A 25738-nucleotide genomic window follows, 5' to 3' on the forward strand; every position below is an offset into this window, starting at 1 on the left:
CAGGAGCAGCTGCTGCTGGAGGACCAGCGGCGGCAGGTCCAGCTGCAGATGCAGCTGTGGCCGCAGCAGCTCCGGGAGGAGCAGGCCTGGGTGCAAGTGGAGGGGCTGGAGCTGGCTATGGCCTTGGAGCAACTGCGGAGCGAGGGCCTTGAGGCGCTTCGGACCCAGGACCGGGTAAGGCCTGGAGGGGGTGTGAAGGTGTGGGAGGCTCCGGACAAGCCCCAGGGGCGTGGTGACCCTGCGAGCCACCTACAGGTCCTGCAGGGCTCCAGGAGGCCGCAGCCCGGTGGATGTGTACCGCGGCACACCTGTGGGCCCGCTTTCACGTCTGTGCAGTGAGGCTGGTGCCCACCACACAGGGCATGGCAAAGACCGCTGCACAGGAAGCCCTCTCGGGCTGGCCCAATGCTTGACAGGTAGAGGGAGCCCAAGGAGGGAGCTTGTTTAGGGAAACTGAGGCAGAGGTGTCTCTGCAGAGAACCCAGGCATCCTGGCCAGGTGGGCCGGGGCGGGAGCTACCCAGCACAGTGCTCGGAATGTGTGGGGTGAGGGCTGGGTCCAGGGCCCAGGTGGACAGTCAGCAGGTAGCAGAACTGAGGTCCATCATCCCCCCTCCCTCCCCGACACAGTTTCCTGACCCACTGGCCGGGCCTCCTGTCTACTGCAGAGCCTGTTCCTAGGGCTTGAAATGGCGGAAGCCACACGTGGCGCCTGAGCCTGTCATCCTCGTTCCTGGACAGCTGCCGCCTCAGATGCGGCTGGGGCTATTTTGGGGAGCTAGGGGCTAATCTGGCTTGGTGTGAAGAGCAGTCGCCACCCTCCCTCCAGATCTTGGGATCTGGGAGGCCTCTGGGGTCCAGGCCCACTCCAAGCAGAGGGGCTGCAGCAGAGCAACAGAGTGTGGGGCTCTCTTAGCAAGCACAGACCCCAGTACCGGCCTGGGCGCTGGGAGGACCTGGAGCCGCAGCCTGGAAGGTGCTGGCAGCTTAGCAAAGAACTCAGATGAGTGTCGTGACGGAGAAGAAATGGGACTCAGAGAAGAAGAGTAACAATGGGTAGGAGTGGACATGGGACGAGATGCCCTTCCTGGCCCATAGCAGGACCAGGAGGCCAAGGACAAGCTGTCACGTTTCAGCCTGGAAGTGGCTAAAGAAAGGATGGCCTGAGGGAGCGGCAGCAGACAAGAAAAAGCACAGGATAGCCTAGGTGGAGCAGAGGGTCAGAGTGGACCGCATGCTTAGTCTGAGAATTCCCAACATGAACTCAAGCCCTGCCCTGTTTCAGAACCTATATTCAGTCCACACGGGCCTGCTTCCCATCTCCATGTGTCCTAAATCCACGTTCCTCTGAACACTGTCCCCGGGACCCCAACCCCAGTCCCAGCCCCAGGGGTACAAGACTCAGGGTCAGGGTCTGGAATGGACATCTGAGCTCTGAATTCTCAGTCTACCACACTCAAGCCTGACTCAGAGATCCCCTGAAGGCCATTCTCAGAGAGAAAGGTCTTCCCGGAAGGACTGTCCCTGGGTGGCTGCATAGCATGTGTCACAAGTCAGAGTTTGAGCAGGGTTGGACGTCAGAGGGCTCACACTCACCAGCAGCGGCTCTTGGCTTGGCTCTGTGGAGGGACGTCTGCCACTTCCCTGACGCAGCTTTGGGTCCCCGCTTCTTACTGCTCCTTCTCCTGGGGGTGAGTAGGAAAGGTCAGGGAGGGTGTGGTCAGAGTGGCAGCGGCTGTAGGGCCAGCATCACACACTGGCTTGGACCTGTGTGGACGGACAGCAGGTGCCGAACTGGGGAACACAGGATCACCCCGACAACACAGCTTCCTGCCGGCTTCCTGGCCCACCCGCCTGCCCCTGGTTCTTGGGGTGTGTGTGCCCAGCAGCCTGAGTGGGAATGCCTGGCAAGAACATCTGGCCACAGCTTGTCCCCCTTGCCCTCATTCCCCTGGCCCCTCCACCCTGGCTCACCCATCCTCACCCCAGGGTCGATGTTGGGTACCCATCTCCCTGCTCCAAACTACTGGGCTGCCAGCTGGACCAGCTTCATCCTAAACACAAGCCTGAGCCAACCCTGCCTTGCTGAAGCCTCCATGCCCCCACTGTCCCCAGCACCACCGCCAGACACTGACAAACACCCCCCGCCCCCCGCCCACACCGGGCATGCCCAACCCTCTCTCGTCTTGGCCTCAGCAGGTGGTGTTGTCAGGGCCTGGAAGCAACACCCCTCTCCCTAGTCCACTCAGTTGACCCCAGAATTCATTTCCTTGGGAGGCCAGCCCCAGGCGGTGGGTTCTGAGTAGGGATCTGAAGTGTTTGCGGGGGACGCTGGGGGGACCGAGGCACCTAGGGGCAGCTGAGGGCTTCCGTGTGTGTCTGTGCATGTGTGTGCACACATGCACACGGAAGGAGCATGTGGTGCTCAGAGTGCTTGCAGGGTCCCACGTCTGTGTGGGGGTCGGTAATGCAGGGTCCCCGGTTCGTGAAGGACTCTCAGTGCTCATGTAGTGTCCTGTATGTTGCAGGGTTCTGTGGGGGTCAGTGCATGAGGGAACCCCCATGCATGCAGAGCGTCCTGTATGTGTGGAAACTGGCATGTGCCCGAGTATGGCAGGCGCAGGACTTGGTGTGCTTGTAGGGTCCTGTATGGATGCAGGGTTCTATGTGCACGGGGGAGTCCTATGTATGTGGGCGCTCAGTGTGCGTGTGGCATCCCTTGTGTGTGCAGGTCACTGTGTGCCTGTAGAGTCCCCTGCCCACAGGTGTGTGCAGAGGACCCCGTGCAGTCAGTGTCTGTTACGCATGAGCGTGGGCGTGCCAGTGGGGTCCAATTATGTGGAGGGGGCTCGGTGCCGGGATTGGTCTGGGAGGGGACTGGTGTGGGGTGGTGTCCACACGTGTGGGAAGGAAGGTCCCTTGGGTGCAGTGCTTTTCCTACGTGTGTGAGGTGGGCGTGTGTCGGGGATCTGCGGTCAGGGTCCCTGTGTGCCCGGGGCGGGTCCCAGGTACTTATGGGCATCCGAGTATGGGGGCGTGTCTGCGCGGGCGTCGGGGTGGGGGACGTCCGGGTATGGTGCGGGGCCCCTGTGCTCACAGGTCCCCAGGCCCTGCCCTGCCCGGGGCTCGGCGCCGCCTCCACCGTCTCACCTGCTTCACCTGCCTTCCGCAGCCAGTAGGCGAGGCCAGAAGCACCGCCCCCCGCGTGGGGCTGGCCCGTTTCCTAGCGACTGAGCCGGAACTTCCGAGTCACCCTGACTTCCGGGGCGAGGGTTCAGGGGTCGGCCTCAGGGACCTTAAGCCTTCGGCGAACAGATGGGCGCCTGGGGGCGCGGGGCCCTGGAAGTCGGGGCCTTAGCGGTCTCCGGGGGTAGCGGGCCGGGGTGCCGGGGTGCGCCGCCGGGGGGCACGGCCAGGTCCGGGGCGCGGGCGGGGGTCCGGGGGAGCCGGGGCGCGGGCGGGGGTCCCGGGGGCGGCGGCGGGCGGGCGGCTGGCGGAGGAATGCGGGCGCGCCGCGGGTGGGGCCGCTCCGCCCCCAGGTGCTGCCCGGGCAGGCAGACAGCAGGGACGGCGGGCGGGGCGGGGGCGGGAGCGTGAATCAGGCCGCGCGGCGGGCGGACCGCGGCAGGGAGTGGCTGCCGGACCGACCGGACCGCGAGGCCGCTGGGCGGCGGTCGGCTCCTGCTGCCCTTGTCCCGAGACCCCGCGCACCTGGCCAGGTAGGGCCCCCTCCCCGGGCTCCAGCCGGGCGGGGCGCGCGGGAGGGGGAGGCCGCGGCCGGGCCGGCAGGGTGGGGCGGGGTCGGCGCCACCGGCGCCCCCCCGCGCGGCCTCACCTGGGCGGCCCGCCGGCCCGCACCTGGGTCGGGTCCTCGCAACCCAGAGCGGGGCGGTGGGAGCGCAAGCGCTGCCGCGTGCACGGGGGTCGGGCGGGTCTGCCCGAGCTGGGGGCGAGGGGGCGCCGCGGCCGCGTGTGCCGGTGTGGACGCGGGCGCCCTCGCTCGACGCCGGCCCAGGAGGAGCCGAGCGGGGAAGAGGCGCCGGGCCCGGGTCGAGCCAGCCCCGGCTGGCCCGACTTGCTCCCGCCCTCGCGGCCTAGCTGGAGTCTGGAGAGGCTGCCGGGCCTGGCCTGGACCCTTCCCTGGGGCGCCCCTTCTAGGCCGCCATGGCCTGTGGGTGGCCCGAGTGGCCAGGGCTCAGTCTGGTTCACACCGTAGGGTGCAGGGGAGAGCGGAAGGCCCCGATTCCCTGGCGCCCAAGTCCCTGGACTGGGGTGGGTGGATGGGACACCCGGCCCAGTCAGCCTAACTCCCTGGGGTTCAGTAACCCCCTTTGGCCCTGCAGTGTGCACCGGAAAACTGCAGCTCACCCACTTCCAGACCATGAGCCTCCCCTGCCGGGATCTCACCCCCATCCTCCTCCCCTCAGCCTAATGCCTCTGTCTCCGTGGCGCAGGGTCTGTTCACCTTGTGCGCTCGCCCCAGATCCTTCCCTCCGGATGAAACCCCAGGCCTGCCCTGTGGGAAAGACTTCCGGTGGAGGCCCCTGGTAAGGGAGCCCACTAGAGCCCTGAGGGCCGTGCCTGGAGGCTTTGACGCTGTGTCAGAGGTCAGAGGTCAGCTGCCAAAGCGCGGGATTCATGCTGAGTCATCGGCCTGGGTGGGATAAGCGCCCCTCCCTCCCTTAGGGCAGGCATTTGGTAGGCAAATGTGAGGGGAGGCACGCTGCTGGCTTCTCCACAGCTGGCTGGGAGTGGCCACTGCCCGGTCCACAGTTCAGGTGTGTGCAGACCCATGAAAGGAAACAGGCAAAGGAATAAAGTCTTCGGGATCATGGGTATAGCTGTGTGGGCCAGGGCAGGGCCACCTGGCGGGCTCACTCACGACGGGCGCCCCTTCCTGACCAGTCCTGTCGGATGAGAAGGTTCCTTGCCCACCCTGGGATCCCCTGTCCCCCCACTGCATGCATCCTGGGCAGTTCGTATTGATTCCCTTCCCCAGTGAAGTAGGAGGGGATGACCTCCCTTCTAGCAGGTCTCCCCGGCTTGGGAAGGGGCACCCTCAAAGGCTGTCAGCGGGATAGCGCCTCCCCCGCTAGTCACATACAGTTGGAGATCACACACACACCCTGCTGTCAGATATGGGGGTCCCCCGCAGTGTGGGGGGTGGGTGGGAGGAATTGGGAGTTTGGGATTGACACATATATACTGCTGATGCTATGTATAAAATAGAAAACTGATGGGAGCATATCTATAGCGCAGGGAGCGCTGCCTAACGCACTGTAGTGTCCTAAATGGAGGGGATGTATGTATACGTGTGGCTGGTTCATTTTGCTGTGCAGTAGAAGCTAACACAACATAGTAAAGCAACTATACTCCAATAAAAATTAAATTTTAAAAAAAGACAGTGTGAGACACCCCCCCCCCCGAAAAAGTGTCATCAGGTACAGGGTGAAAACCTAGTACAAACAGGCCCACACCTCATACCTGCGTGTGCTCAGCCGCAGTCTGGTCCTGGTACAATGAGGCCGTATGTAACCAGATACAGTCAGGGGACGGTGCCCCCTCTAAGGCATGGCAGAGCAGCTTTTCCTCAGACAGTCAGACCAAGTAGCATCTCCGCCAGGTGTGACTGAATGACACACGGGTATGCCCCATCCCCACCTCCATGTCACATTCAGTAGCCTGTCACCTCCCAGGGAAGGCAGGCAGGAGAGGTTCCCCAGGTCATCCTGACCCCCCAACTTTATCAGGCAACAGTTTCCAGCGGGCTATGGACCCCATCCAGTCAGCTTCGTCCAGCGGCACCTGCAGGGCGCGGCGGGCGGGGGGCACTCTGGGTTGTCTGGCGGAACCGCCTCCCCAGCCAGGACCGACGTTCAGGGAGCCACAGGCTAGGCAGGATCGGCTTCCCGCGGACCCTCCTTCCGGGCCAGGGGGAGGAGCATCCGGGTAGTTCAGGGATCCTGGGGAGATGGGCCCTGGGAGCCAAATAAAGACGCGCACCTGGCCTTCCAGGACCGATGACCGCTTTTACCCAGGCCAGGCCCCCATGCAGGCCCTTTGGAGGCAGGTGGGCTGGAGTGGAGCCAGTGGGGCGTGGATGATGTGAAGTTGAGGTGAGCGGTGAAGGTGGAAAGGCACCTTTGGAGCCCAGGACGAGCCCAGTGGCCACAGCAAAGGGCTCTGACTTCCTCTGGGGTGCGGCAGGGAGCCAGGCAGTGACCAGAAACTTGGGAAGGTTGCTGCTGCCACACAGGGCCGGGCTTGGCAGGGACAGGCCTCTAAGCTCCTGCCAGGATTACAGGCCTCGGGGAGGGCTGGTGCCTGGGGTGTGGCCCAGGGAGGTGTCTGAGATGGGATGGTGGACAGGGGCAGAGAGCAGGGGTCAGGGTTCGGAGGGCTGAGAGGTCAGCAAGTGGATTGTGGGGCTCAGAGTGTGTGACCCTGTAGGGCAGGTGCAGGAGTGGCCAGGGTCTGTGGATGGGGCTTAACGCTGCGTCCCAGGACAAGCTCTGTGTCCTGGGCCAGGTGTGCTATCAGGTCAACCCTGACAGCTGCATTGAAAAAAAAATGTTTTAATACAATTTTTAAAGGTTACACTCCATTTACAGTTACTACAAAATATTGGCTCTATTCCCCCCGTTGTACAAGGCATCCTTGGGCCCATCTTACACCCAGTACTTTGTACCTCCCCCTCCCCCACATCTGAGTCTGCTTCTTTTTTATTATATTCACTAGTTTGTTGTATTTCTTTCAGGTTCTACATACAAGTGATATCATACAGTATTTGTTTCTCTCTGACTTGTATTGTACAGTGGAGGTAGCAGGCCAGGGAGGCACAGGGCGCAGCCCAGGTTCCCCCGGCACTGGGGGCAGAGACACACAGGCAGCGGCCCAGCTTGTCCAGCACTCACAGTGCCAGGGGCCACGAAAATGCATTCAGGTCATAAAATCAGAAGAAAAAAGTAAATTTAACAGTAAAGCCTGGATTATATTTTCTTTATTCCAACTATCATAAAATATCATTACTGTTTTCTTTTTTTTAATGGAGGAAGGGGTCCACAGAGGCCATAAAGTGACCTGAGTGGGGTTTGTGTGGAGCCAGAGCCCCTGGCGGGAAGCTGGGGCACCAGATGCTCCCTGGCTCCTGGTGAAAGCAGGGGCCTGGCCAGTACAGCCAGAGCGACGAGAGACAGCTGGGATGCCTGTGTCGGGGCGTTCTTCTGATGTTCCCCCAGCTAGGGGGCATGCTAGGTTCTGGGGGTGCCCTGGAAGACCTCCAGGCACGGGCTGAACTCCACAGCCCACGCAAGGTCACTGACAGCCCCTTCTATGATGCGTATCCACGTATGTGTGTGTGGGGGGCCCAGAGCCCCTGCCCCTGTAACGCGTCTCCCTGCCCTTCCCCCAGCTCCCTGGCCCCGACATGGCCCGTCGCTCCCAGAGCTCCTCGCAGGGGGATAACCCCCTGGCACCCGGGTACCTGCCACCCCACTACAAAGAATATTACCGCCTGGCAGTGGACGCACTGGCTGAGGGCGGGCCAGAGGCCTATAGCCGCTTCCTAGCGTCCGAGGGAGCACCTGCCTTCCTGTGCCCTGAGGAGCTGGAGCACGTGAGCCGCCACCTGCGGGCCCCGCAGCACGTTGCCCTCGAGCCCCCCGAAGGCAGCCCTCCCAACATGGACTTCGATGGCTCCTCGGGCACCTACTGGCCTGTGAACTCAGACCAGGCAGTGCCTGAACTCGACCTGGGCTGGCCCCTGACCTTCGGCTTCCAGGGCACTGAGGTTACCACACTGGTGCAGCCGCCGCCCCCTGACAGCCCCTGCATCAAGGATGAGGCTCGAAGGATGATCCGCTCTGCCCAGCAGGTGTGCTGTCAGGCTCAGCGGGCAGTGGGGAAGGGCAGCCTGAGCTGGACCTTGAAGCATGAGTAGGAGTGTGAGGGTGAAGGAGAAATAGCATGCCCAGCTTAGGGGGCAAGGGTGGGGCCAGGGCTGGCTGGCCAGGCCTCTCCAGGCTTCACGCTGCAATGAGGGCTCCCTGGCAGACTTGCCGGGTCATCAGGGGTTTGAATATTGCAAGCTGCAGACTGCACAGGTTTGCTTGCCCAGGGTCATGGCCAGTGCCCAGAAACTCAGGGGCTCTGGGGTGGTTGGGGTCCCTCCTTGCCTGGCTTTACTGTTCAGAGAATTCTCTCTAGTTCTGCCCTTGACCTAGCTGATGGCTTCTTACCCCTGTGCCCTCAGCACCCCAAACAGTTGGCAAATAGCAATGGGAGCCTGTTAAACCATGGACCCTAAGGCAGCAGGTTCAGACGCTAAAGACCCCTGCCTCTGCCCACTGCCCCCCGCCCCCCCCGTGGGAACCCTCTCCCAAGGGCAGAAATGGAGCCTGGGGCTCAGCCCCGATACCTGCCCTGGGATCCTGGGAGCTCAGCCGTCTGTAAGGCAGGGGGGTTTTGGGGGCCTCATCTGCCTTGCCCCCTGCGCCATCAGGGCTCTCTGCCCTGGGCTGAACACGCACCCCTAGCTGAAGGACAGCCCGCCCCTAATAAGCTGCAGGCCCTGCGCCTGCCTCAGGCTCCATCGTGGGCCACCTAGCAGCCCAGCAGCCCCATATCCCCTCCGACAGCCCCCTTCCTTCTGACCCCCATTCCATGACAGGACCCCACTCTCCCCTGGGATGGGCTAGTGGCCATTGTTGACATCCAGAGACAACCTGCCCTGGGGGCGGGGGCGTGGAGGTATGGCTAGAGAATGGTGGGGACCGCGGAGGGGTCTGTCCTCCGACCCTGATTCCAGCCCCCGCAGGTGGTGGCCGTGGTGATGGACATGTTCACCGACGTGGACCTTCTCAGTGAGGTGCTGGAGGCCGCTGCGCGCCGCGTCCCGGTCTACGTCCTCCTAGATGAGATGAACGCACAGCACTTCCTGGACATGGCCGACAAGTGCCACATCAACCTGCACCACGTGGACGTGAGTGACCGGAGGGCGGGGAGGGGGTGGCTGGGAGGGAAGGGGTAAAATCCCTCTTCAGAGACGTAACGCCTCTCCTGCCCCAGTTCCTGCGCGTGCGCACTGTGGCGGGCCCCACCTACTACTGCCGTACTGGGAAGTCCTTCAAGGGCCACGTGAAGGAGAAGTTCCTCCTAGTGGATTGTGCCGTGGTGATGAGTGGGAGCTACAGGTGCGCCCAGCCCCGTTGCCCCCCCCCCCAGCCCCAGCACCTCCCCATTAAAGGGCCTCCTCTCCAGAAGTCCTCCTCCTGGAGCCCCTGACATAGCTCCACCCGGTCCTGCCGGGCCTGGGTCATTACTCGGCCCCGCCCCTTCCCCCTAACCCTGGCCCCGCCCTTTCCCCTGACTGGTCACGCCCCCTCCCTCTGACTGGCCCCACCCTACTCCCAGCTTTATGTGGTCCTTCGAGAAGATCCACCGGAGCCTGGCACACGTGTTCCAGGGCGAGCTGGTCTCCAGCTTCGATGAGGAATTCCGCATCCTCTTCGCACAGTCCGAGCCGCTGGTACCCTCCGCCGGGGCACTAGCCCGCATGGACGCCTACGCCCTGGCTCCATACGCGGGGGCTGGGCCCCTCATGGGTGGCCACGTGACCGGGGCGTCGACCACTTTCTCCTTACCCAAACGAGCCCACCTCCTGTTCCCACCGCCTCGGGAAGAAGGCCTGGGCTTCCCCTCATTACTCGACCCCGACCGCCACTTCCTGTCGGCCCTCCGTCGAGAGGAGTCACCGCGGATGCCAGGGGGCGCCCTGGAGCCGCACGCGGGGCTGTGGCCACTGTCGCGGCATCTGGACGCCGAGGCCGGACCAGGCGGGGAGCTCTTGGGCCCGCGGGGCTTCTTTCAGGCGCGGCACCCAGAGATGGACGCCTTCAAAAGGCACAGCTACGTGGCTGCCGACGGCGCGGGAGCCGTGGAGAATTTCGCCGCTGCGCGACAGGTGTCGCGGCAGACGTTCCTCAGCCACGGCGATGACTTCCGCTTGCAGACCAGCCACTTCCACCGCGACCAGCTCTACCAGCAGCGCTACCAGTGGGATCCGCAGCTTGCACCGGCGCGCCCACAGGGCCTGTTCGAGAAGCTGCGCGCCGGACGCCCTGGCTTCGCGGACCATGACGACTTCGCGCCGGGCGCCGGGCAGCGCTTTCCGGAGCTCGGCCCGGACGGACACCAGCGGCTGGACTACGTGCCATCCAGTGCCTCACGGGAGGTGCGCCATGGCTCGGACCCTGCCCTCGGGCCCGGGCCCCGCGCTCTGGAACCGGCCGGGGCCCCACGCCCCAACCTGGGCCAGCGCTTCCCTTGCCAAGCGGTGACGAGGCTAGGCCCAGAGACTGTGCCCAAGCCAGAGCCCGAGCGCAGAGGCCGGCCCGAGGGGCGGGCGGGACTGCGGCACTGGCGCCTCGCCTCCTACCTGAGCGGCTGTCACGGTGAGGACGCTGGCGACGAGGGCCTGCCCGCACCCATGGAGGCCGAGGCCTATGAAGACGACGTGTTGGTTTCTGGGGGCCGGGTGGCCGCCGGGGACCTACTGACCTCGAGCTTCCGTGCGCCCGCGTCTTTCCCGAGCTCCGGCAGCGGTGGTGGCGACGGCCCCGAGCCCGAGGGCCTGGAGGCAGGCCTGGCCAAGCAGGACTCTTTCCGCTTGCGCCCAAACCCGTTGATCCAGCGCAGCTCGCGGCTGCGCTCCTCGCTCATCTTCAGCGCGTCCCAGGCGGAGGGCACGGGCGGAGCCGCTGCGGCCACCACGGAGAAGGGGCAGCTGCCGCCCAAGGAGCAGGTGGCGAGCGAGATGCCGGCGTCCGGTGGCGAGGCCGTGCGCTCTGCTGTCTCCACCAAGGTGGCCGAGCTCCTGGAGAAATACAAGGGCCCGACTCGAGACGCCGGCGGCGTGGGGGCAGCAGTCACGGTCGCCAGCCACAGCAAGGCTGTCCTGTCTCAGGCGTGGCGGGAGGAGGTGTCGGCCCCTGGGGGCGGTGGCAGCGAGCGCCGCAGCCTCGAAAGCTGCCTGCTAGACCTGCGCGACTCCTTCACGCAGCAGCTGCACCAGGAGGCGGAGCGGCAGCCGGGAGCCGCCGCTCTCTCCGCCACGCAGCTGCTGGACACACTGGGCGGGAGCAGCGGCGGCGCTGAGCGGCTGCCCTCCCGCCTCCCCTCCGCCCGGGGCCGCTCCGCCTCCCCGCGAGGGCGGGACAGCCCCCCACCCGAGCGGCCCGGGGCGCACCAGACGCCCCACTCTGAGCCAAAAGGGAACCCCACGTCAGCTTACCCCGAGCGGAAGGGAAGTCCCACGGCAGGGCTTCCCGGCCGCAGAGACAGGCCCACCACGGGATTCACCGAGCAGAAGGGAAGTCCCGCTTCTGCCTGCCCTGAGCGCAGGGGGAGCCCGGGGCCCCCGGGGCCCCGGGCCCCGGGGCCCCCTGTGCCGGAGCGCATGGGCAGCCTCACCCTCCCCTTCTCCGGGGAGTCTCCAAAGACCGGGCCCACGGAGGAGGCGCCTGGTGGCCCCATGGAGATCCTACGCAAGGGCTCTGCGCGGCTGCGGCAGCTGCTAAGCCCCAAGGGTGAGCGGCGCGCAGAGGATGAGGGCAGCTTCCCGGTGCCACAGGAGAACGGGCAACCTGAGAGCCCCCGGCGGCCATCGCCAAGCCGGGCTGACAGCACCGAGGCTGTCACAGGAGATGAGCGGGGTCCGCAGGCGCGCGTGGCCTCGGCCACGGCCAATGCCTTGTACAGCAGCAACCTGCGGGATGATACGAAAGCCATTCTGGAGCAGATCAGCGCCCACTGCCAGAAGCATCGCGGAGTCCCCGCGCCGACCCTGACCCAGAGCAGCCCTGAGCTGGGCCACCCACCAGCTGCCGGCGGCCTGGCCCCTGACATGTCCGAGAAGAACAAATGTTCTGCCATCATCCTCTCAGACAGCCTGGAGACCCAAGGCCGGCTGAACCGCGCGCTGCCAGCCAGCGCGGAGGAGCGCGACCGACTGCTGCGCCGCATGGAGAGCATGCGCAAAGAGAAGCGCGTCTACAGCCGCTTCGAGGTCTTCTGCAAAAAGGAGGAGCCCGGGGGCCCGGGGGCCGGAGAGGGCCCGGCAGAGGACACCAGGGACAGCAAGGTGGGCAAGTTCATGCCCAAGCTCCTGGGTACGTTCAAAAGCAAGAAGTGAGTCTCCTGGCCCACCAGCCCGGGTCGGGGTGCCGGCATCACGGTCAGGCAGAACACCTGGTCCTCAGCCAAAGCCTTCGGAACCTGGCTGAGCACAGCCAGAGCTTGGCTCCACTTGAGGCTCACCTGGTGGTCCTCCCTGCCTCTTGCCCCTTGGTCTCTCCTCCCTAGGGGCTCCAGCCCCTAGCTGCCCCATGCTCTACTTCCCCAGTTCCCGCTCTTCTCACACCTCAGTCTCTGGACCCTCAGCGCCACCCGCCCTTCTTCTGCATCTGACTCCACCATTTCTTTGGGCTTCAGGTCCCCTTTGGATCACCTCAGGGACCCATCTCTCTGTGCCTCAGTCCCCCAACTTTCTGGGGGCCCGCCTCTGTGCCTCAGTCCCCCATCTTTCAGGGGGCCCTCCTCTGTGCCTCAGTCCCCCGTTCTCTGGGGTCCTTGTGTCTCAGGGTGTCTGTGTCTCAGGGGTCCCCTCTGCTCATAGCCTTCTGGCTGTGCTGCGGCCTCTCCTCTGTGCCTGGCAGCCCCATCCTCTCTCAAGGCCTCCCACCTTCTCAGGACCTGTCCTCCCCACCTGCATCCTAGGTCGCCGGGTTCACTTCCTGCCCTGCCCCTCTCCACCCTCCCGGCACCTTTCCTGGCGGCCCATCCCTTCAGCGTGGGGAGGGGGCCCCTGAGGGGCTGCCCTGTCGAGGACCGTGGCGCTGCTCCCACAGGGCGCTGGCGAGGAGCGAGCGCGCCAGGCTTTGCGGCACAGTAGTCAGGTGGGTGCTACCCTCACAAAGGTCCCTGGCAGACGCGTGTTCACAGGTGCCATCCCCAGCCGCGCCGCAGAAAGGGGCTGGATGTGGAGCTCTTGTTCTGTGAGGGCAGAGGACAAGGCGCAGTGGCACCTGAGCCCCAGCCCACCGCTCCGAGGGGTCTCCGTGCCCCGTGAGGTGGGAGTGGTCCTTGCCCTGCAGGTGCCCAGCAGACCCCAACTCCACCTTGTTCTGCATTCTTTCCACCTTTGTCACCAACCCCCCAAAAATCTGTCCAAGGTTCCCCACTTAGCTTTCTTGTATCTTTTTTTTACCTCCGGATAGTAGATCTGGAATGACACGTTTGGGCACCAAATGCTTAGAAAGCCTCCCACAGTAGGTGCTAGTACTGTTAAATTAGTGTTTGCGCTATTTCTTTTTAAATAGTTTTTTCTTTTTTTTTAAGTATAAGGAACCCCAATTGCTCTGGCTGGGAAAGGATTTAAGGAACAAGACTGCTGAATGAGGCAGCAGTTCTGACTGAGCAGCTGGAAAAGGGAGGGGAGGTGGGGTAGGGGGACACCTGCTCCCTGGCGGCTCGCAGTCCGGTTACCAAAGCCACCACCCAGGAACCACAGCAGAGACTTTGCTTCGAATGGAAAAGGTCACTGGGGAGCCGGACAAGCTGGAGCATTTCTGGGCCTTGACGTGCTTGTTGACGAGTTTGGTTTTACCTGGCCTGGTGCACAGCTGTTCTCAGCAGACCTGGCCGGGCCTATCGCTGAGGGAGGCCCTCGCAGGAAGTGGAGGTTCTGCCCAGGGAGAGGCCAGAGGCCTTCAGAGCCTCCCGTCTGCATCCTCCACATCATGCTCAATAAGACATCTCAAATGTGATTCTGCACATTTTGGTGTTAATAATAAAACAATGCACAAAATATTCCAGCATGTTCCCAAATATATGTGTGTGTGTGTGTGTGTGTGTGTGTGTGTATGTATATAATTATATGTGTACAATCACCCAGTTATATATTGCCAACTTTAGCCTTATGAACTTCTCAGATTCCCTCTGGAAACCACCACCCATCCCTGTGGAGTGTACTAAAGACCCCTCCCCCTCTATACTGCCATACCTCTACCCACATCTTCTAACCAACACAGACCCCTTCCACCTCTCAGCCCCTTCCTGTGCAGGCCTCACTTCACTGCCACACTTAGCTGCCTACTGCCCATCCTCGCCGCCACCTGGCCCTCTGTGTAGGCACAGCCCCTGGTTGCCTAGCCCAGCAGACACTTCCCAGCCTCGTCTCGAAGATCCCGTTGACCTGGGGCTTCCGCTGGCCTGGGTGCCAAGCAGCCACTTGCCCAGTTGTTTGGGCCTCCCTAGCGCTCCAGTCCCAGCAGCACTGCCTCTGCACTCAGGGCTGGACTTCTTGGGCCCCCTGCCCCTTTCTGGGCAGTGGCACTCATCCTACAGTCTCATTTGTCCCCCTTGTTTATCACTTGGGGCTATGCCTCAGGCTCTAGAAATGCAGACAACTGCCCCTTGGGCAGTCCCCATCTCGTGAATAGCTCACCTCCAAGCCAGAACTGTGGTGGCCCCATTCTTGGCCTTCCCCCAAGCCCTGTTCTCTCTGCCTTTGAAACGCTCTTGTAGCTGCCAGGTCTGGGTCCACCCTCTGCCCAGCTCTCCTTGCCCAAGCCTCGCCCTTCCTCCTCAGCAGCCCGTGTCTTTTACAGTAGGGCAGAGCTTCCTGCTCCTGGCTTCACCGCACAGGCTGAAACCCTTAGGCTGTGAGCTCCTCCTGCCAGGCAGCCGAGAAGTGGCCTCCCTGTGTCCTGACCGCTGCCCAGGGTCAGATGCGGTGTGAGGCATGCATGGGACCAGGAGACACCTCAGTGCCCGCTGGGCCCCTCCCACCTCCTTGCCCGCTCCCCCCGCCCCTCCCCGGCCTGGGCTCACACCTTTGCCTGGTGATGACCAGAGGAGGGAGCCTTGAGCCCCGCAAGACATTTCCAGCTGTTCTCCCCCTCCCCCAACCAAGGCCTGGAGACGAACTGGGTGCCAGTCACTGTGTTGGGTGCCAGTCACTGTGTTGCTGGGGCACGGGCTGGGCTCGCTGACAACTACAGTCAGGGCCGCTGCCCCATCTTGTCCCTTTTCCCGCTCTGGCTCAAGGCCACAAATGTGGTCACCGGTAGCTTGCACCCAGGCAACAGATGCACTGCACAAGACCCTCTCCTGCCAGGACCACCCTGGGCACAGCCTGCAGCAGCCCCAGCTGGGATCTGATGTGCTCAAGCACCAGGCAGGCCTGCTGGGGACAAAGGTGACCAGACAGGAGCCCAGGGTGACAGCATACGGTGCCCACAAGGCTTCTCAAGGGCTCTGTCCTCGGAAAGGGGTGGGCTGCAGGAAGCCGAGGAGGAGAGTTGGGTAGGCAGGCTGGCACAGACCATACTTTATCGGAGAAGGTGATTGAGGCTGGAGTGCGAGCCTCATCTACTCCCCCGGAGGCCTGGACAAGCTCCAGAACTCAAACGTGGCCAGGAGAGGGCGGGTTGGGGAAAAGGTGGGTGGAGAGCACTGGGGTCTCGGGCGGGGGTGGGGGGCGGCCTGGAGGAGGGGCAATCCAGGGACTGGGGGAGGGGCGCGAGGCTGGGCTCCGGGGATGGCCGGTTGAAGACCCGTAGGGCGGCTCAGGCGCGGGGTCCGGGGAGCAGAGGCAGGCAGCCCAGCGCCGAGTGGCAGACGGTCCCGTAGGCTTGGGAGCAGCCCCCGAGCGCGGCCCGCGCGGCCCCCTGGCCCCCTGCGAGGCCGAGGCGCTGAACATCCTCCGGCCGGGCCGGGCCTCCCGGGGAGGCCGGGTAGGAACCTGCAAGCAGACGAGGATCGTCGTAGGAGGCGTGGAGGGAGCGCCCTGAGGCGAGGGAAGCGGACGGGGGAGGGGGAAGGAAGGTGGAAGGGAGGGGAGGGAGGGAGGGCGGGAGGGGCGCGGGCTCACCGGTCGCGCGCCGGCCGCGTTGCCACCACGGCCCGGGTTCCGGTCACTCCGGATCGAGGCCTGGACGGCCACCTGGGCGGCGGCCTGCGAGGTCAAGGAGGGCGCCGCCCCCCTCCCGCTGGGCTTCACCTGGGAAGGGGCGTGTCGCAGGATCACTGGCACCGGCGCGAAGGATCTGCGGGAGGGGTCCTCCCGTGCCCCCCTTCCCACGACCTACCCAGCAGGATGCCGAGGGGAGCCCTGCCGTCGCCCAGCGGGGCCCTTTCCCTCTCCCAAGACCTCCTGGGGGCGGAGGCTGGTGCAGGGGGGCCGAGCTCTGCCTGGGAGGGTCCTTGGCTCCGCCGGGGACATCTGCGGGGTCGGAAGATCAAGTCCCGGAGTTACGGGTCCCGCGCTGCTGACGGTTGGTGGTCCCACACAGCAGGGACCCCAGCAGCTCCGCGCGGGCGGCCGCCAGACCACACACCGTGCGCGGGGCCGTGACCGCGGTTACTTCGAGGCCGGCGTCCAGGCTTCCGCGCAGGCGAGCCCGAGGGCAGCTTGGCCGCGGCTCTGGGTTTCAGCGGGGCCGCCGGGGGCGGGGGGACGCCGCCCAGGCCCGTCTCCCTCGGGACGCGGCCGTTACCCCTGCGCTCCAGGATCATCTGCGAGAGGCGAGGGGGCGCTCGGAGGTGCGCGGGGTGGGCGTCAGGGGGTTGGGGGTCGCTGGGGCAGGGGAGGCTTCGAGGGTGCGTGCACGGGGGATGACGGGGGTCGCGGGCCGGAGCACCTGATAGAGGCGGCTGCGATACTCGGTGGCCGAGACCTGGGCTCCTTCGTGCACCGGGGGCCGCACGTCCGCCTCCAGGGCGCACTCCCGGGCCGGGCAGTGGAACCTGCGGGGGGCCGGCGAGGCGGGTGCTGGGGAGGTGAGACCTGGGCTGCCGGCGGGCGAGCCCCTGCGACCTCTCCGGCCCACGGCAACCCCTGCCCGGCCGCCGGGCCTCCCCTACCTCTGCACGTAGGGGTGCTGCCGGGCCTGGGCCGCGCTGAGCCGCTTGTCGGGGGGCAAACACCAGGAGTCGCTTGCGGAGGTCCAGGGCCTCTGCGGGGGTGTCGGGCGGCAGGAGGGCGTCCAGTGTCTGCCCCGGCCTGTGGGCAGCCGGCCTATCCGCCGCTCCAGGGTCCCCCCCCCTTCCTGCTCCGTGCTCCCTCCCAAGCACCACCCTCGGGCAGCGGGCAGGTTCGCCAGACCCCTGCTTCCCTTCAGGTCCCCTCCTCTCCAAGGCCCGGTGCAGCTCCTGCCGCCGGCCCAGGGCGAGCTGCGCCCACACTGGGGCCTCCTCGTTTTTAGCCTGACCAACAGTTTCTGGGCTGGGGAGCCTGAAGGTTGCGGGAAGGGCGCTGGGGCCGGCTCCGAAGCCCCCGCACTCACCGGGACCCCAGGCGCTGCACAGCCGAGGCGCCGGAGCCAGAGCCGAGAGCCAGGAGGTCTGGGAGTGGGCGCAGAAGGCGGGGCAGCTCAGGGGGGTCGTCGGCCACCGCTTCTGACCCGTTGAGCCACCTCCTCTCTGCAAGGCCTCGGCTCTCTGGCAGGGCTCAAACCCCGAATACCGGGTCGTGCGCCGCCACTCGTGCATAAGCACACCCACACGTGCGCCAGTCCTTACACACTCCTGCACCCTCCGTAGGCTGCACGCTCACACGTGCACACGCGTCCCCCATACCCTGTGCTCCCACCTCCACAGGGGAGCCCCTTGCCTTCTCCATCAGCGCAGAAACCCGGGGAGAGGACAGGGCTCCTCCAACGCTGTCCTTCGTCCCCCTCCCCCAGGGAGAAGGAAGGACCCCTGCGGCGCCCCCCCCCCAGCCGCCTCCCTCCACCTCTTTGCCAACATCCCTGTCTGGCTTCCAGCACAGTGTGGGTCGCCCCTGTCACCCCTCCGCAGAGCTAGTGCCCTTGTCCTGACCCGGATGGACCCTTCATGAGCACTCTTTGACCCTCGTGGACCCTGTGGCCCTGGTGGACTCTGTCCAGTTGCTCCCCGAAGCCCCCAGCAGCTCCTCTCTGGGCCCACCCTCGGCAGGGCCTGCCCTTTCCATTCTTCCCAAGGCTTCCAGACCCTCCCCGTCCCTCCACCTTCACGTTCCCACCCCCATCCCCTCCCGGCTGTCCTGCATTCTCAGTCCTGGTCCGGCAGGTGCTGTCCCTCCCACAGCTGTGTGCTCTGACCCTCAGTGTCCCTGGTGCCCGGCGGACCCCCGCACACATGCTCACCCTCCTCGGAGGGTGGTGGGATGGCCTCCAGAATCAGCTCCAGCTGGTGGAGCGTGGAGGCGCCGGGGAACAAGGGCCGCCCCGCTAGCATCTCCCCCAGGATGCCCAGACTCCACATGTCCACCCCGGGGGTGTACCTGGGGCAGGGGTGGGGTGGAGCTGTGGGGGGAGCCCCAGAGGCAGAGGTGGGGGTGGGAGGAGGTACTTCTGGGGGGTCTCGGACACTGGGGGCATAAGAAGGCCCAAGGGCCCTGGCGGGGCAGGAGAGCACAGGGGGACTTGCAGGGGGAGGTGGCGGCGGGGTGGGGGTAGGTCACCGTTACCAGCTCGAGGACAGCAACACCTCCAGAGCCCGGTACCATCGCGTGGCCACGTACTCCATCAGGGCATGGCCCTCGGGCCCCTCAGGGAGGCCGCTGAGGGAGTGGGCGAGGCCAAAGTCACAGAGCTTCACCAAACAGCTGGTGTCCAGGAGAACGTTGGATGGCTGGGGAAAAGAGGTGGGCTGAGGGCTGACATGGGTGGCGGCTTGAGGACCCTGGAGTAGGGGTGCGGGCCGTGGAGCTCAGTGGACGGGGCTTGGGCAGCACCTTCTGGTCCCGGTGGATAGCTCGTCCTGAATGAATGAACTTGGTGGCCCGCAGGAGCTGGTAGAAGATGTAGCGCTTGTGGGTGTCCTTTAGCAATGTGCCCTTGCAGATGACGGCATTCAGGTCGGTGTCTGGGGGTGTGTGGAGGTCAGTCTGGTGGGCCTGGGTAGAGCGGGCCAGTCTGGCCCACTTTGAGCCCTCATGGGGGCGCCTCAGCCTGCCCAATGCCCACAGACCCCAGGTCCCACTGGCCAACCTCAGAGCCGTGTCCTGGATGCGTGCACTGCCCAGGAGCCCCTGATGGCTTCTCAAGCTTGCCCACTGTCTTTGTTGGCACAGCAATAAAAGTTTGTGGAATTATTTTTATACTTTATTTCATGTTGCCTTTGCTTTACCAAATGAGTAGAAAAAAGAAATGCAGGGCTTCCCTGGTGGTGCAGTGGTTAAGAATCCACCTGCCAATGCAGGGGACACGGGTTCGAGCCCTGGTCCGGGAGGATCCCACATGCCGCGGAGCAACTAAGCCCGTGCGCCACAACTACTGAGCCAGCGCTCTAGAGCCCACGAGCCACAACTACTGAGCCTGTGTGCCACAACTACTGAAGCCCGCACGCCTAGAGCCCGTGCTCTGCAACAAGAGAAGCCACCGCGATGAGAAGCCCGCGCACCGCAACAAAGGGTAGCCCCCGCTCGCCGCAACTAGAGAAAGCCCGCGCGCAGCAGCAAAGACCCGATGCGGCCAGAAGTTAAATAAATGAATAAAAATTTTTTAAATTAAAAAAAGAAAAGAAAATGTAGCTGCAAACAGTGGACAAAGCAGAAGACTCATAGACAGGGTTCAAGATACTTGCCACCAGGCCTTGGGGGCTGACACTCTCCAGCTCCACAGGGACATTGCCCAAGCTGAGTGCACTGGCTACTGCAGGGACCCAAGCAGCAAAGGAACATACAGAGGGAGCCAGGCCACTGGGATGTGGGTGGGAGGATCCTGGGCCAGGACAAAGGTGGGGCTGGGGTCTGAGGGAGGCCTCACTCACCCATAGACTCAAACAGCAGGTAAATGTCCCTGTCATTCTCTGCCCAGATCACATCCAGGAGGTGGACGATGTTGGGATGGTCCCCAAATTCCTGGGGAGAGAGCGGGGGCTGTGCCCTGGGGGTCAAGGGGCCAGACTTCCCCTTATTTGGAGAGACTACACCTGGAGAAGCAGGCAGACGGCCTTGGCCACTCACCTGGAGCAGCATGATTTCCCGGAACGTCCTCTGGAAGGAGACAGAAACGTGAGTGTGGGTGCAGAGCAAGAAGGAAGCCCGTGTCTGGAGAGGATGTGAAGGGACTGATGCTCGCCACCTGCACACCCGCTGGACCATGAGGTCTCAGGGGGCGGTGCTCTGAGAAATGCCAGAAACCTGCTGTGATTGGGCTTCAAGTTGTGCCTTCCAGACATAAGGCAGCAGGGGGCCCACCCCACAACCCTGCCTCATCCTTTCCCACGCCGCTCTCCTACTCACTTGCTCGGGCATCCGTCTTATCCTTGAAGGCATCAAAGATTTTCTTTATGGCCACGACCTCGCCAGTCCTCTGACCCACCGCCTTCCACACGATGCCGTAGGCCTGGGGAGGAGGGCGGTCAGCCTGCTGGGCACAGGGCCATCCCCTGCCCGCCAGACCGCCCCCTGCAGGCATGAGCCTCCTCCTTCCTGCTCTGGTTCCGGGGTGAGGGGCGAGGCCCCCGAAGCTGCAGGCCTCCAGAGGAGGCTGATAGGAACAAAGGGGGGTTGGAGGCCAGAGAGCATCTGGGGAGGCCCCAGGAGGATATGAGGTCACAGACGGGAGGGAGCTCCTGGGCAGGATCTGAAGCCTGTCCCTTCTCCGACAGCCTTTCATCCTTTCAGTCACCCTGAGCCCTCTCTCGTATACCCCATCCAGCCTGTCAGCAAATCCTGTTGGTTCCACCTTCAGGATTCATCAGAATCCGAAGACTTTCTACCGTCTCTGCTGCCCCCGCCCTGGTCTGAGCCTCTCGCACCTCCAGCCTGTATCACTACACTGACCTCTTAACTACTCTCTCTCACCCACTCCCACTGTTCATCCTCAACAGAGTGGGCAGGGTGAGCCTTGTAAAGTGGTACCAATGGCTGCTACCCTCCCCGTGTCACTCACAGTAAGAGCCAACGTCCTTGCAGTTCCCCAAAGCCCCACCTGAGAAGACTGTCCCCCCAGAACTCCTATCCAGTTACCTCAACTCTGCTGTTTCCCAACAGCCCAGCAGGTCCTTGCCTCAGGGCCTTTGCACGGCTGCTTGCACTGTCTGCAACTTTCTTTTCTCCCCTCCCTCATCACACACTTGCACACACCCAGTGACACACCTTCACGCATACACTCTCACACAGTCCCACATGCTCACACAATCACAATCACAAATGCACATGGGCTCACACAAGGTTCTGGCCTCCACTCTGCCCACTCCATTTACTGGGATAGTAAATGGAGTGGGCAGAGCCCTTCTTGGGCAGAGCCTGGGATCTGCCCTTCCCCCTCAGCGACTGGATGACGTGTGCCCGCTCTCCCTAGAGCATTCTGTGGGCACGGGAGAGGCAGCCCGGGAGCCGGGGGTGGTGGGTGGGGACAGTGGGTGGATGGGGCACCAGGGTCCGAACTGAGGCCTTAGGGGTCCTGGCTGTCACCTGTCTCCCAGAGCCAGGTGACAAGTTCCCTGGGAACAGGCCACACCTCCAGCTCCTGGGGGAGGCAGGACCCAAGCCCAGGAGTCCCTGGCAGAGTGGAAGGCCACAGTCCTCCGACTGGCCCTGTCCACGCCCTGCAGGTGGCCTGGTCCGGCGGACACCCGGGCGCCTCCCCGAGCTCACCCCGTTCCCGAGCCGCCGCTTGAGCAGGTATCGCTGAGCAACGTGACGGTCCATCTCGGCGGCGCACATGCCGGCTGGTGGGCGCCAAGAGGCCTCCAGACACGCGCTGGGCTCGAACTGTTGAAACCAGTTGCCTTGGGAACCGACGGCGAAGCCCTCCCTGCGCCTGCGCCGGGGCGGGGCAGAGCGGGGTCTGCAGCCCAAGCCCCGCCCAATCCGGGACTGCCGTGGAGCCCCACCCCCCCAGTCCCGCCCCCTCGGCACCGCCCCCGGACCCTCGCCGCCTTGGCGACTGCACTTCCGCGTGGCGCAGGCCAGAGCCCAGAAGGTGCCCCTCTCCTCCCTCCGCCCTCCGCCCCCCGCCCCACCTGCGCCCAAGGAGCCTGCTGCAGCCTCCAGAACCTCTCCGCCTATCCGTGCAGTGCCCACCGCCCGGGACGCTCTCTCCTCCCTCCGCCTTGCTTCTCCGGTCTCTGCTAAGGGGGTGCCGGCGGTTAGGGTGTCTTTCGCAGACAGCCCCTCCACTCCTTGGGTATTTGGCGGCAGGGGCCGGGCCATCCCCAGCGGGTGCGGGCGCTTGAACTGGGCAGGTGCTGAGGCACCGCCAGGAAACTGAGGGTCAGTTCCAGGGCGGGGGTCCCGGCAAGCGGCTGGGAGAGCAAAGCTGGAGGGGGTGAGAGTCTATGAGACTGGCTGAGAGGGGGCTGCAGTGCGCAGAGGTCAAGCGCCAGACGGTGACCAGAGCCTTGCAGAAAAAGGAAGCCAGGTAAGGGGGCTGACGGGCGGGGGTAGCCAGGGAAGGAAGTGGGAGCACAGCCCCTTGGACGCTGGAAGAAGAGCATCGAGGGGACAGCTAGGCAAAGGCCCCGAGTGGGAGTGTGCCTGGCGCGTTGGAACCACAAGGAGGCCCCGTGTGGCTGGAGCCCTGGGATGGAGAGCAAGGTATCAGCAGAGGGCGGTGGGCAAAGCTGGAGGGGAGGGCCGTGATTGTGAATGAGACCCGGGCTGTGGCAGGGTCTGATCACGCCGGGGCGGGGAGGAAAAAGGGGAGAGGAGGACACAGTGGAGGTGAGAAAGAGCGGTTCTGGCTGCAGTGGAGCCCCTGGATTTGCTGTGGTGGGGGGCTGTGGGTGTGAGAGAAAGAGGAATCGCAGATGACGGCCAAGTTCATGGTGGGGGGGGGTTGTCTGCAAGAACAGGGCTGAGATAGGAAGGCAGCTGATAGACCAGGTTTAGAGAGACAAGGAATTGGAACACTTTAAGAGGCTGATAGGACATCCAAGTGAAAAATCATAGAAAGACCTGACTGTGGAGTTGAGGGATGAAGCGACATGCACTGGGGGTGTGGATGCAGGAGGTGCTGATGATTTAAAGCAGTGGTGAGGCAAGACCGTGGGGCCGAGCCCTGGGCCCTCCAGCACTCAGGGTGAGCTCCCAAACTGTCTGGGGACCAGAAGTTTTAAAATCTTTCAATCTGTTGTGGACCCATAATTTTGTAAAATACAATAAAAATGAATTACTAGAAAAAATTTTAACCATAGATATACATAAAAGTCCAACATTTTTATTAGGTTCAACAGTCATAAAATTACTCTGTCCTATAGCTAGCTATGTTTCTCAATTCTTCCTTGTTATTTCTGAGTTACTTCATTGTAGACCTGTCACAGTTTGTGAGATGACGCTATAGACCGAGGAGGCATCTGGGCGGTGGGATGAAGGCCAGGGACACATGTGCTGTCGAGTGGCCACGTGAGGACATAATGTCTGAAATGGAAAGAGAATGCAAATTAGGACTTGAGCTACACTACATCCTAATGGAATGGCTGCCCTTAAGAAGACTGGCCCCACCAAATGTTGGTGAGGGTGTGTAGAGACTGGAACACTCATACTCTGTCGATGGGCGTATAAAATGCTACAGCCACTTTGGGAAACCATTTGGTAGTTTCTTAAAATGTTTAACAGAAATTTACTGTGACCCAGGCATTCTACCCCGAAGTAGCGCAGGCTCAGTAGTTGTGGCGCACGGGCTTAGTTGCTCCTTGGCATATGGGATCTTCCCGGACCAGGGCTCGAACCCGTGTCCCCTGCATTGGCAGGTGGATTCTTGACCGCTGTGCCACCAGGGAAGCCCAATAAGCATTTGTTAAGTTAATGAATATTATGTGCAGAACTAAATTCGCAAGTTCTTTGAAGGAAAAAATTATTTTCTGTATCTTTCAGCATCTCCTATAGCATTCATAGAGTGCCCTATTCTTAGGTCCCAATAAATATTTTTGATAGATATAGGGAAGAAGATGCTTCGTCATATGATTTTATATAGCATGCTGAATGATCTTTCTAGAGGATATAATTTTTTACAAGAATAATTTCCCAGTGATATGTAATAGAGCACTGAGTCAACAACTAGTAGTCAAGAAATGGAGCCTCTAATCCCAATTCTGGAACGGTGTCACTGTGTGACAATGGACAAGTGACATAAATTTGCAACTCGGCAGCATCCTCATCTGTAAACAGGAATACGAAAAAAATCAGAGCTAGAAGGACCTGAAAGCTTTTAGTCACATAGAAATACTAGAACATTGTCCAAAATATACAAGAAAGTTCATGGCAGTATTGCTTGCAATAGTGAAAAACTGGAAACAACCTATGAGTACATCAAGAGGAGACTACATAAATGAGGTCATGAAAAACAAAGGAAGACAGAAATTGTCACAGACCAGAGAACACTAAGGAGATACGATAACTAAAGGCACCGTGGATTGGATTCTGGAACTGAAAAAGGACAGCAGTGGGAAAACTGGTGAAATTTGAATCAAGTCTGGAGTTTAGTTTATACACAGGCTATACAATGTCCCGAGAGGACTTATGATGAGAAAAATGTCAATCACAGCTTTAAGCCCTTGGTTTGGAAGGAGCCAATGAGAAAGCGGACTGGAAGGGGATGTATGTACAATTTCATTCACAGGAAATCGGTAAAGGATGATACTTTCCTTGCACTATCCACCCCAACAATAACTTTGTGCTCCTGGTGCTTGAAGAGTCTCCATATCCTGGTGAAGAGAATTCCCATGCTTGGGCAGCTGACCCCCTTTCCAGCCACCTGGGTGACCTGGACACCCCCAGCTCAGGCTGAAGCGGGGGAGGAAGACGTGCTGGAGCCGACACCCCTGCTCTGCTGCTCCTGCGCTGGCTGCTGGCCAGCCTCCTAGGAACCAGAGGGAGGCGAAAGGCCAGGCCTCCCTGCCACACGCGTGGCCCCGACGCTGCCTCTGGGGCGCCCTTCTGGCTTGCGGACGTTGCCTCCATGTTATCTGCAATGAGCCTCATGGACCACTGTCCTCCTCTAGCTCAAGTGACTTGGCTTGAAATTCAGTAATTCATTTTTCTGATTGATCAAGTCTGCTGTTGATGTTCTCCACTGGGTTTTTAATTCTTCATTTCTATTGTATTCTTCAGCACCACAATTTCTGTTTGGTTCTTTTTTATGATTTCTGTCTCATTGTTGAAATTCTTGTTTTGTTCATGTGTTATTTTCTTGGTATTGTTATCTATCTTTGTTCTCTTGTAGCTCACTAACAATTTGGCAATCTCTATAAAAAATGTATAATGTATGTATCGTTTGATTCAAAAGGAATTTGTCATACAAAAATCTCACAAGCAGGCAAAAATAGTTTTCAGTAGCATTGTCTTAGTAGGGAAAAGTTGGTGACAAGGTAAGTGTTCATCAGTATCAGACTGGTTAAATTAATCATACTTCAATTATGCTATACAGTTATTATTATATATAGAATACCACATAGCTAGTAATGTGTTTTATAATATTATATCTATATATACTGCCCTGAAAAAGTTACTGAAGATACATTGTTAAGCAAATAAAACATTTACAACAAAAAATAAATAAATAAAAATAAATAAAATTATGGACAAAGGATTTGAATAGACATATCTCCAAAGAAGATACACAAATGGTCAGCACCACAGGAAAAGATGCTCAACGTCACTAGCAATCGGGGAAATGCAATCAAGACACATGAGGTCACACTCAGTCACTAGGATGACTTTAAAAAAAAAGTCTTGGCAAGGATGG

At 61.7% G+C, this 25738-nt stretch overlaps 2 protein-coding genes across 4 annotated transcripts; one reads left to right on the forward strand and one right to left on the reverse strand.

Moving 5' to 3' along the window:
* Positions 1-158: 158 nt before the first annotated feature.
* FAM83H (family with sequence similarity 83 member H) lies at positions 159-13883 on the forward strand. 3 transcript variants are annotated; one of them, XM_036829986.1, is made up of 6 exons: positions 3489-3718; positions 4454-4546; positions 7411-7872; positions 8815-8979; positions 9066-9190; positions 9411-13883. In XM_036829986.1, the coding sequence occupies exons 3-6, from the start codon at positions 7426-7428 to the stop codon at positions 12187-12189; spliced, it is 3516 nt and encodes a 1171-aa protein (XP_036685881.1). In that variant the 5' UTR covers positions 3489-3718; positions 4454-4546; positions 7411-7425; the 3' UTR covers positions 12190-13883. The 3 variants fall into 3 exon arrangements, with proteins under 3 accessions (XP_036685879.1, XP_036685881.1, XP_036685880.1); XM_036829984.1 differs by lacking the exons at positions 3489-3718; positions 4454-4546 and adding an exon at positions 159-174; XM_036829985.1 differs by lacking the exon at positions 4454-4546.
* Positions 13884-15625: 1742 nt separating this feature from the next.
* On the reverse strand, positions 15626-21717 carry MAPK15 (mitogen-activated protein kinase 15). Its single transcript, XM_036830995.1, is given in 16 exon segments — positions 15626-15732; positions 15735-15801; positions 15931-16059; positions 16148-16281; positions 16397-16574; positions 16700-16805; positions 16923-16969; positions 16971-17061; positions 17345-17402; positions 18188-18324; positions 18511-18674; positions 18778-18908; positions 19815-19905; positions 20011-20040; positions 20294-20392; positions 21649-21717. Coding segments are annotated over 16 exon segments (1638 nt in total).
* Positions 21718-25738: the final 4021 nt, after the last annotated feature.

Source organism: Balaenoptera musculus, chromosome 17 (genome assembly GCF_009873245.2).
Source record: "Balaenoptera musculus isolate JJ_BM4_2016_0621 chromosome 17, mBalMus1.pri.v3, whole genome shotgun sequence".
Classification (NCBI taxonomy): Eukaryota; Metazoa; Chordata; class Mammalia; order Artiodactyla; family Balaenopteridae; genus Balaenoptera; species Balaenoptera musculus.

Coding starts and splice junctions, on each gene's coding strand:
- FAM83H (XM_036829984.1), top strand. CDS start 7,426: ATGGCCCGTCGCTCCCAGAGCTCCTCGCAGGGGGATAACCCCCTGGCA. Junction 8,980..9,065: donor TCAACCTGCACCACGTGGAC/GTGAGTGACCGG, acceptor CTCCTGCCCCAG/TTCCTGCGCGTGCGCACTGT. Junction 9,191..9,410: donor GTGATGAGTGGGAGCTACAG/GTGCGCCCAGCC, acceptor CCCTACTCCCAG/CTTTATGTGGTCCTTCGAGA.